Source organism: Artibeus jamaicensis, unplaced genomic scaffold, assembly GCF_021234435.1.
Source record: "Artibeus jamaicensis isolate MK-2021 breed Jamaican fruit bat unplaced genomic scaffold, CSHL_Jam_final contig_923, whole genome shotgun sequence".
NCBI lineage: Eukaryota > Metazoa > Chordata > Mammalia > Chiroptera > Phyllostomidae > Artibeus > Artibeus jamaicensis.
In genome coordinates, this window is record NW_026522014.1 from 9988260 (window position 1) to 10000000 (window position 11741).

Below are 11741 nucleotides of genomic sequence, written 5' to 3' on the forward strand. Positions count from 1 at the left end.
GACCTCACTGAGAATTGAACCAGCGACCCTTTGGTTCCCAGCCCACACTCAATTCACTGAGCGACACCAGCCAGGGCACCTGCTAGAACTTTTAATGGAAAAGAAGGGGTCAGTTAGTGAGGGCACATGATAAACCAATACACATTATACCACATGTGACAAGTGCTAGGAAGAGAACTAAAGCAAAGTAAGGGATAGAGAATGGCAGCAGGGAAAGGAGGGCAGGGCGGATGCTTTGGATAAGCTATTCAGGGAAGGCATCACTGGGGAAAGAGTCCGGGGAAACCGCTTTCTCCAGGGGAGTGGAGAGACAATATCCAAGGACAAGGGACACAATGGACATGAACTAGAATGACAGCAGTGGAGTGGTAAGAAGTGGGCGGATTTGGATGTGTATCCACAGAACTGGCTGATGATTAGATTTATGTATGAGGACAATTCCTAGGTTCTTGCTCTGAGTAAGTGAATAAATCAGGTCGCCAAGGTACAGGGTGATAAATGCTGGGTAAGAGGGGTCTGTTTAGGAGTTGTTAGAGGTGCCTGTATTCAGTTTTGTATTTCAGGGAAGAGGTCCAGGTTTAGAGACAAATATTAGAGAGTAAAGGATTCTTAAAAACTTGGTACTTGAGGGAATTACTTAAGGGGAAGTAAAGACCTAAAAACTGAGCCTTGGAACACTCCAACAAGAGGATAAAAAGCCTGTGATAGAGATGATTAAAATGTTTAATGTAAAAAGGATTGGACAGACCGGACTGTTGAAATCAATTATAGCACAGAATGCTAGTTAAACTGAGAAGAATCAGGACTCATCTGCTCTGATGCAATAGCTGCTTTGGGGGCTGTTGGCCTGGACATTCCCTCTGTCAATCATTCCAGAAGAGGCAGGTCCAAGACCAGGGTCAGGGACATAGAAAGTAGGCCTTGCAGGGAATGTTGTATGACACCTTTCTACCACTGGGCCTCTTGGCATTCAGTGTCCACATAAAAGCCCTCCACCTGCCAGAGGAGGAGACAAACAGTCCTGTGACTTCAAACCGCAGGGAGCTGGACCTCAGGAGAAAGATTTTGGACATGTGTTTCCAGGGGATCCTTATCTAGGAGTCATTCTAAATGAATTTTGGCTTCTATTTCTCTTCTGACATCCTCTTTTTACAGACTTGTCAAAACTTGTACCCTGACCCTGGCTGGTGTAGCTCAGTGGATTGAGCACCGGCCTGTGAACCAAAAGGTCACTGGTTTGATTCCCAGTCCGGGCACATGCCTGGGTTGTAGGCCAGGACCCCAGGAGGGGGTGTGTAAGAGGTAACCACACATTGATGTTTCTGTCCCTCTCTTTCTCCTTTCCCCTCTGTCTAAAAATAAATAAATAAATCTTTTTAAAAAGACTATGCACATGAGCTTGTCTTTAAAAAAAAAAAAACAAACTGCACACATGAGCTTGTCTTTAAAAAAATGTACCCCGGGTTTATGCTACAGTGAATCGAAGTAAATTAACTAAATGTGGACACCTATAGACTGATGAGTAAGAGAACAGACTCCAGTGCCAGCCCTAGGGGGCAAATCCCAGCACCACTTTCTATTAACTGAAAAATCAGTTGAGAGGTGAATTAACTAGTTTAAGGGAAACATCATGAGAACCAGGTGTATGTGGTGGAAGTGAAATGCAAAGAACAAAATGGATTCAAGAAACAGTAGGGGCTAATCAGGAGCAGGACATAGAATAATTCTAAAAATAACTTTGAGGTTTCTACTAGAGGCTAGTAAATGAATCACCACCAACCAACACAGGGACTGAAAGGAGGACCATGTTTTAGCAAGTATGAAAATCAAGTTTTAAACATGCTGGTACTTGCAGAGGAGATCAGGAGGCAATCAGAAATGGAGTCCAGCCCCCAAAACACGTTCTGATTATAAGATAATGAAACATAAATAAATGACCAGTTTTCTTCTATCACTGTATCAAAATGCTCAGAAAAAATGTCTTTTTATAACATCCCCCATCTGGCTTTATTGAGATATAAGTGACATGCAACTTTGTGTAAGTTTAAAGTATACGACATGGTAATTTGATATATATGTAATATATATATTAAATATATAAATGTATATAGTGAAATGGTTACCACAATAAGGTTAGTTCAGACATCCATCATCTCACAGTTATCATTTGTGTGTATGTGTGTGTGTTCAGAACATTTAAGAATCTACTCTCTTTGCATCTTTCAGATAACAATGCAGTATCTTTAACTACAGTCACTATGCTGTACCTTAGATCCTCAGAACTCAGCTTAGAACTGGAAGTTTATGCCTGTATATATGACTTGACCAAGCAATATCTGCCTATTTCCCCTCCCTCCCCAGCCCTTGGCAACCACCATTCTATGCTCTGATTCTCTAAGTTCAACTTTTTAAGGTTCAGATACAGCCCTGGCTGGTGTGGCTCAGTGGGTTGAGTGTTGGCCTGAGGACTGAAGTGTTGCACATTTGATTTCTGGTCAGGGCACATGGCTACGTACTGGGCCAGGTTCCCAGCTGGGGCTGTGGCAGAGGCAACTAATCGATGTTGCTCTGGAACACCAATGTTTCTCTTCCTCTCTTTCCCCCTCCCTTCCTGTCTCTCAAAAATAATAAATAAAAAATTTTTTAAAATTCAAATATAGATAACATATGGTATTTGACTAGTTTTATTTAGCATTATGACATCCAGGTTCATTCATATTTTTTTGCAAATAACAATTTTCTTCTTTTTTAAGGCTGACTAACACCCCATCATGTATATATAGCCTCACAACTTATTTATCCACTTATCCATTGACATTTAGGTTATTTCCATGTCTTGCGTATTGTAAATAATTGTGCAATACACTTGGTGGTGCACATATCTCTTCAAGACTGATTTTATTTCATTCAAATATATACCCAGAAGTGGGATTGCTGGGTCATATAGCACTTTACTTTTCTGAGGAACCTCCATACTGTTTTCCATAGTGGTTTACATTCCTACCAGCACAACACAAGGGTCCCCCTTCTCTGTATCCTTGCTGATATATTATCTCTTGTCTTCTTTTTTTTTATAATGACCATTCTAACAAGTTTAAGGTAATATCTCACTGTGGTTTTGATTTGCATTTTCTTGATAATTAGTGATGTTGAGCACATTTTCATGTAACTGTTGGCTGTTTTTATGTCTTCCTTGGAAAAATATCTCTTCAGTTCCTTTGCTCGTTTTTAATCAGATCTGTTTTGAAAGGAGAAAACAGCCATTTCCTCAGAATGTCTAATCATTAATTACCTGGGGTATTTGTTAAAAATACAGATCACTAACCCCTCCCCTGATGATTCTGATTTGGCAGATCCCTAATGAGAATCGGAGAACTATTTTTACAAGCACTACCAGGTGATTCTCATTATAAGCCAAGTTTAGAAAACCAGAAGTAAAGACGGAGTTCCACAGAGTCCGTAGTGTCTCAGTCATTTTTTTCATAGTGATTCAGGCCAAAAGAAATACTCAAGGTCTCCTTTAACTAGTGTAGTTAGATCCGGACACCTTAATAGTTGTAATTTTAAGAGGGTCCAACAGATGGCACTGTGCTCCCCTCAAAAAGTTAAACTACCCCATAGAATCCTTTTGAGTTCCCTGAGCTCCAGAGCAGAGTTGAACTAATAGCCTAACGGGAGTATTTTCCTGGCATAACATCTAAATAAAATATCTGAATAGGCCTTCTACAGAAATATTGTGCAACAAAGTAGACAGTGTGTTTCATAAATTTCATCACTTTTTATATCATTTATTGCAGTTTTATATGATCGTTATTGCTTATCGAGCAGAAGCATCATTTTCCTATGAAGAGCCAGAGAGCAAATATTTTTAGTTTTGTGGGCCACAGATGGTCTTTATGCATATTCTTATCTATTCTGTTGCAGCCTTTTAAACATATAAAAACCATTCTTATCTCTTGAATTTGGCCCACGGGCTGTAATTTGCCACCCCCTATTCTAGTTATAAGGTTGTTTCTGATGTTAAAGTGCAGTTCAGTGAAGATGATTTTGCCGGGCTGGAAGCTCTCAATATTCTCCTATCTCCTTTCGTTTCGGGGAAGTTTGCAAAAATGCACCCTTGAAACTAATGTGAAAAGGACCTACTCGATTTCAAAGCTATTATAGACAGAAAGCTGTCATTGGATCATGTTCTTTCTCCAGTTTAGTAATAAATCCTGTTAAATTTCCAAAGAAAAAGGAGACTAGTCATCGCAATAAGCCCTCTATCACTTGCTTGATGATTATTGTAAATGGCTAATGAGATTCCACAATCAAGGCAAGCCTTAACTTATACTGCATTTGCTCACCATTCTAAATCCAAGCACATAGAATTGTTCCTACTGCCTATTAGGTGTTCAATAAATATTTGCAAGTTTCTCGGTCAAGTACATAATTGCATTTAATCAGAATTATCCATTGGAAGGTATTTTGCATTTGTTGAGTAGTAGACTTACAAAATTAAGTTCCAGAACCACCACTGATTTTCTTTGGGACATTAGAAGCAGCCATTTAATTTTTCAGTGTATGTCTTCATCTATAAAACCAGGATATTTCTACCCGTAGCCACCTCACAGAACTGTTGCTAGGATCATGTGAGAGAGAGACTATTTATTTGCTTTGCAGAAGGAAGGTGCATTTCAGACACCAGTTGGGTGAGAGGCACATCCACGTCACCCGTTATATAAGCGGACCGCCCATCCGCGCGTCCTCCAATATCCCCGACCTGCGTCACCGGCCACCGCCCCTACGAAGCCCTACAGTGCCCTAAAGATAGAAGGTTCGGGGCCCGACCGAAGACAGCCATTGGCTGCAGAAAGTAAGGGCTCCCTGGGCAGAAACCCCAGCTCGTCCACTACCAGCTTGTTCCAGGAGTGCTCAAACGTGACCTTGTTTTGCGGTTGCTAGGAGACCTGGCTCCCGTTCGCCCCCCACTGGCCAGCTCAGGGACCGAAGCTGGAAGGGGGCGGGGCCGCGGCAGGTTCGGGAAGCGGTCGCAGCAGCACCGTTAAGACGGCCTCGCCCCGGGCGCCCGCCCGGCGCCTCTCGAAGCGGCGACCGGGCCCCTGCCACCGCCCAGGCCTAGCTGGTGCTCTCCAGAGCGGCTGCGAGCGATGTGGGGTCTGGACGAGGCTTGGACCGTTAGTCAGGTGAGCCGCCGCGGGGCTGACTGCTGGTGTGGCCACGCCCAGTCGCGGGAGACCCGCTGGCTAGGTGCGGAGGGGCGATGTGAAGGGATCTGGCTGCGGGGGCCGAGGGGCTGCTCTAGGGGTGCCGTGGGTCGGGTAGTCTACGCCAGGGCGCCCGCACGGCCGCAGGGAGCTCCCTCCCGCCAGCGGACAAAGAGTTAAACCGCTGACAGTGACCACGGGCCCCGGATGTGAGAGCCGGGGCGCGGCGTCTGTGGCCCGCGTTGCAGGTGTGTCCAGGCGGGCAGAGCGAGCGGGCTGGCGACCTGACCTACCGGCCGAGGCTCCTCTGCTCTGCAGGGGCCGCTCGGCTCCCTCCGCGGGCGCCTTGTTTTCTAACTTGAGGGCAACAGGTGGTGCCTGTGGACCTAGGGAGAGCCGGGCTCCGCCGCTCGGGGAGCGTCAGTTACTCTCACCGGTTAGGGCGCGGGGGCGGGCCTGGCCCGAAAGAGTTTACCGGGATGGCCAATGGGATTTGGGCTAATGGGTGGGCCGTGTGGAGTGGGCGTGGTCGGAGCCTGAAACCACGGTTTTAGTGCAGCAAGCGCCACAGCTCCTTGAACAGCCAGGCAGTGCGGACGTGCGGGGATTCCCCCCACCGCGTGGAGACGCCTATCAATGCTTTCTCATTTTGAGACTCCAGTTCGGGAGGTGAGCCTTGTGGTTTTTTAGGGAGGCGGGGGCCAGGTAGGAGGTTACCAGTGACTTTGGGCATGCTGTTAAGTATGTGGAATTAGAGCCTCAAGATTAATTATAGGGTTATGGGTTATGAGTTTTCTGCCTCAAAAAAGGCGCTTGTGTGGTTACTGAGACCTGGAATGGGGTCTTTGAGGTTTGGGGACTCAGAAGGGTAGGGAAAAGTGCACGTTACTACAAATTCGCGTAATGTTAAAGAATTTGAATCACAATGCTTGTTCTCTCGTTTGTCTCAGATTACTTACATTTCATATCTCATTTGGTTTGTTTACCGAAGCAAGTTTTATTTATCAAGTTCCTCGTGTTGTGTATTTTAGCACCAAGAAAAAATGTACATTATTTCACAAGAATAACGTATTCATTTCCCCCCTCAGCAGTCTCGTAGCTGGATCCCCTAGGAGAAGTTGTAAAGCAGTAAGAAGAAAGCGTTTCAGTTTGGAACACTTTGTTGCAACTGGAAATGGGGAATGGACTGTCAGACCAGACCTCTATCCTGTCCAGCCTGCCTTCGTTTCAGTCCTACCACATTGTTATTCTTGGTTTGGACTGTGCCGGAAAGACAACTGTCTTGTATAGGCTGCAGTTCAATGAGTTTGTAAATACCGTACCTACCAAAGGATTTAACACCGAAAAAATTAAGGTAACCTTGGGAAATTCTAAAACAGTCACTTTTCATTTCTGGGATGTAGGTGGTCAGGAGAAATTAAGACCACTGTGGAAGTCATATACCAGATGCACAGATGGCATTGTGTTTGTTGTGGACTCTGTCGACGTTGAGAGGATGGAAGAAGCGAAAACTGAACTTCATAAAATAACTAGGATATCAGAAAATCAGGGAGTCCCTGTACTTATAGTTGCTAACAAACAAGACCTAAGGAACTCATTGTCTCTCTCAGAAATTGAGAAATTGTTAGCAATGGGTGAACTGAGCTCATCAACTCCCTGGCATTTGCAGCCCACCTGTGCAATCATAGGAGATGGATTAAAGGAAGGACTTGAGAAACTACATGATATGATAATTAAAAGAAGAAAAATGTTGCGGCAACAGAAAAAGAAAAGATGAATGGTGATACCGTTCATGTCTGTGTGGAGTAGGTTTTCTGTGGTCTGATTTTGACAAATGGAAGAGTGTCTACAGCCTGGTCTGCCTGCCTGCCCTCCTGGATGCTGTTAAAGCTTTGTTTTTCTGGACAGTCAGATGCCCAACTCTGTTGCCTTGTGAAGATGAGTAAATGCAGTGCTGCTTAAAATGGTCTCTTCTCCCTACCCCACAAATCTTCTGGTACTACCATTTTGGGAAGCCAAGCAAAGATAGTAAATTGATCAGAAAAGAGTTGTGGAAATTTGACCTGAAGTTAGTGAAATAAAACTTTGAAGAAGAGTATCTGTCTAGTATTTTGTGCGTATGTCTTCTTGGGGGATGCCTTCACAAGGAAATTGCTTACAAGGCTTTGTATGTGTGTTAAGACAAATGTTAATGAATGGGAATGTTAAGGTAGATTAATATATATCCAGTTATATTGATCACATTGGTCCACTCAGTAAGGGACAAGGAGGAAGTGTTTGGTTTTTTAGGTTTAAGCTAAATGAGTTTTGACATTTTTTTGCAATCAAATAATGTAATGCTATATCTTAATTCTAGACAATGTTTAAGTTGGTCTCCCTTAAAATAATAAAGTATTTGGGGCATATTCAAGTGCATGGGTTAGTTTTCCTGATAAAGCATGTTTTGGTGTGTAGTCTAATTTTTAGAATAGCTATACATCTTTCTACACAGGTTTAATACACCTTTTGGCAGGGGTGGGGGGTGGTTACTTAGAAATAGTTTGTTATCAGAAGCACTTTCACTTGGAGAACCTAAAGTAATTTACTTAACTCTTTCATATAGCAAATTTGGGCATGCAGACTAATCATAAATGCATATGTTTGGATGTATGTCTGGATTTCTGAAGAAAGCAAATGATGAATTCAGACAACAGGATGTAATTACAATATGTGGTCTCTACAGCATTCTGGTTGTAAACTGTTTTATTAATATTTGCTGGCTAAACACAGATGTGGTTTTTCATATATTTTTGTAGTGTTTTGAGAGAAGCGAAAGCTTTATAAACAGCACCTGATGCACTGTGGAGTGAAAATGTAAGAGATATATTATGCTCTGAGCTTTAATTTCTTGTTTACAAACTGAACAGTGTTACACAAGCAGTCCAGTCCTGATTATAAGGTAGGAGGAAACGATACTGGGCTGCAGAAAAAAAATTAGGGTTATCGGAAATGAAGGGGAAAGTTAGCAAAACTATGTTTTGTGGAAAGACCGTGGTGCTGTTTACATTTTAATCCAGAACACTATACATTCAAAGGAGGAAAAACCATTATCTAATTCTTATCTACAGGCAAAGACCTAACTTCCAGGGATCATATGTGAACAAATCAACATAATTCGAATGTGTAAAGCCAACAGTTATCTGTAATGAAGATAACCAAAAGAAATTCCTTTGTTAGCAAGGGGTTTTTCTGTTTGTTTACTTTGTTTTGTTTTGTTTCTGGCACAGTTTTGGAGCCTTGATTCCTGTTACACACAAAATAAAGTAGCTTCCTGTGGAGCTTTCAAATGTTAAATGTACCTGCACTAGTGACAGTCACTTAGAATGTTTATATTTATAGAAATGTGGATAACAACTACCAATAAACTACTTGAGGCACTAGGAGAACAGTGTTTGAGTTTTACTCTATTTCCACTTTCACTGAAGCTTTTGATTAGAGGTGTGAAAACTTTGACAGCTGGTTACATAGTCCTGTAGTGGTTTGGTTCTGCTGAAGTGGGACAGAAGCACTCAGTGTGTTTTCTGGGAGGGCCTTTATTTACCCTTCAGAGGTGTGAAATTATGGTGTCTACTACAGCATCGCTAGATCCATAATTGATTCATAAAGCTTGCTGGGAAAAAAAAAGGGAATTAATTTAGGTTTTCAGCCTTTGTGTGCTTTTTATGAACTTGCTGTATAAAACAGACTTTTTTAACTGTTTCTTGAAAGTTTGCCCTTTTTTTTGTGTGTTGAGACTTATTTAGTAGCCTAAGAATTAGATGAGCAAGTCCATGTTATCTAAGTTTTTTATATTTAGCAAAAAATGAAAAAGAAAATGATGTTAACATCATTTTATTTATAAAGTATCTTTTATAAAGTATAAAAACCTTTTATACTTTATAAAAGTATAAAGTATACTTTATACTTAAACCAGCTTTTATTTATAAAGTATATTTTTCCATTATAAAACTCATTGTAAGGTTTTCCAAGTTGTTAAATTCAAGTTCCTCACCATCTCTTCCATTTGTTAATACCAGTAGGAAATGAGTCTCAGAATAAACCCTGAAGAGTTTAAACAGTGTTTTCATATCTAGTTTTTTATTAAGGTACACTTTTTCTTAAGTGTATTTATAATATTTTCTTATTTTTGAGGTTATTCGGTTCAATGCCAAATATTAATCAAAGACTGGAGAAATCCAATTTCAAATTACTATCAAAAGCAACATTAAACTAAAAAAAACCTTTTGATACTTAAGAGACTTAGAATTTGTCCAGAGATGTTCTATAATAGTTTATAAACATTTAGGGGAAAACGTATATTTTAATAATAAAAAATAAGTCATCGGAAGGTAAAAAGTGAAGTTATTAGTGTAAATATGTGTATATAGAGAATCACTAGTCTGTAGAATGATTGTCCTGAGCTAAGGGAAAGGCATAGACTTAGAATGTTCTTGTTTGTACAAGGCATTTGACACTTAAAGACTGTTTCATTAATTATACATTTTGACCTGGAAGGAGATCTTCGGTAAATGTTTCAAGGTTCTATTTAATACAATTTCATCAGTAACACAAACACAAAGGTTTCATCACACACACAAAAATGTCTGTTTTAAGCTTTTTGGTCATATAGCACTTAACATATAGCTACTACAACAATGGAATCTCAAAGTTTAAATTTAGCAGAACATTCTGTAAGTGAATAGTGATGGTGCTTGTGCAACATTGTGAATATACTTAATGTGAATACACATCTAAAAATAGTTAAAATGGTAAATTTTATGTATATATTACAATAAAAAAAGCAGAATGTTGAATGTACACTTAGTTTCAAAATCAGCTAAGGGCAGAGTAAGGGCAACCCGGTTTAAAGACCAGGTTTAATTACAAATCAAATTAAAGAGTGCAGTATTGAATTAAAGGCTTAGTATGAAACATGCTACACTATGCTAATCCATACAGCATGCTAATCTAATAAAGTTAATATCAGAATGCATGTCAGATAGTCCCGACTAACAACAGAAGGGTACATCCAGTTCTGTGTCTGTGCATTAGCCATGCACCTATTTGGCAGACTCTGTTAGGGGCATGGTAGGTGAACTAGCCTAAAACAGCAGAAGCTTGGGACTCATATTAGGGTTCATATCCTGACTCTCCCTCTATTGCACATGTGACCTTCTGGCATGTTCCTTGAAACTTCTTGTGGTGTGAATCCCTTCCTGGTAAAATGAAGACTCACATAGAAATTTGAGAAGTTTGAATGAAATAATGTAAACTACTTAGCACGTCACCAAGCATTTGATAACTGAAGAAAATGGTAGATATTATTGAATCCATATGTGTTTACAGACAGTGTGATATAGTTGATGATGGCCATATAAGCCCAAGTTTGAGTCCTGGATTCACCACTTACTAGTTTTATCTTGGATAATTTGTTTAACTATTATCAGCCTTAGTTTCTTAATTGGTAAACTGAGGCATATAGCTACCATTCAGTTTACTTGGTGGAAAGGATTAAATGAAACAATATATGATATCTAGCAGCTTCCCTGACACATAGTAAACAATTTAATTGATATTTGTTACTAATAGCAAAAATATTTTCTGATGTGTATTTTAAAAAATACTTATTTTAAAGGGGACTATTATAGAAAAATCTCTTTTAAATTTCACTTTTCCAATTATAGTTAATATACGTTATTATATTAGTATCAGGTGTACACTGCGGTGATTAGGCACTACATAAGTAAGTGATCATCCCGTAGATCTCGTACCCATCTGACAGCATACATTGCTACTAGAATATTATTGACCATATTCTCTATGCTGTACTTGACCTTCCCATGACTATTCTTTAATAACCATTTTCTACTCCCTAATCCCTCTACCTTTTTAACTCACCCCTCTATTTCCTCCTGTCTGGCAACTGTCAAAATGTTGTCTGTATCCATGTCTATTTCTATTCTACTTGTTTATTTTTTGTATTTTTAGATTTAATAGTTAATATGTATTTATTGCCATTTTATTGTTTATATTTTTTACCTTCTTAAGACCCTTTAACATTTTATATAATACTGGTTTAGTGGTGATTGACTCCTTTGCTTATTCTTGTCTGAGAAGCTCTTTGTCTGTCCTTTGATTCGAAATGACAGTTTTGCTGTATAAAGTAATATTTGTTATAGTTTCTTGCTTACATCACTTTGACTATTTCTTGCCAATCCCTTCTGGCCTGCAAAATTTCTATTGAGAAATCAGCTGACAGTCTTATGGAATCTCCCTTGTGGGTAACTAACTGCTTTTCTCTTGCTGCTTTTAAGATTTTCTCTTATTTTTAACCTTTTGTATTTTAATTATGTCTTGGTGTGGACCTTTTGGGGCTCATTTTGTTTTGGAATTTTCTGCAATTCCTGAATTTGTATGTTTATTTTTTTCATCAGGATAGGGAAGTTTCCAGTCATTATTTTCTCAAATAGATTTTCAGTTCTTTGCTGTCTCCTCTTTCTGTCATGCCCATGATGC

At 40.0% G+C, this 11741-nt stretch overlaps 1 protein-coding gene across 4 annotated transcripts; it reads left to right on the forward strand.

The window, feature by feature from the left end:
- The first annotated feature begins 4823 nt into the window (after positions 1-4823).
- On the forward strand, positions 4824-7302 carry ARL4A (ADP ribosylation factor like GTPase 4A). Of its 4 annotated transcripts, none has more exons than XM_053655103.1 (2): positions 4824-5186; positions 6296-7302. In XM_053655103.1, exon 2 carries the CDS (start codon positions 6382-6384, stop codon positions 6982-6984), a length of 603 nt encoding a protein of 200 aa, XP_053511078.1. In that variant the 5' UTR covers positions 4824-5186; positions 6296-6381; the 3' UTR covers positions 6985-7302. The 4 variants fall into 4 exon arrangements, with proteins under 4 accessions (XP_053511078.1, XP_037023256.2, XP_053511077.1 ...); XM_037167361.2 differs by having other exon boundaries at positions 6299-7302; XM_053655102.1 differs by lacking the exon at positions 4824-5186 and adding an exon at positions 5762-5876.
- The last annotated feature ends 4439 nt before the right edge of the window (positions 7303-11741 follow it).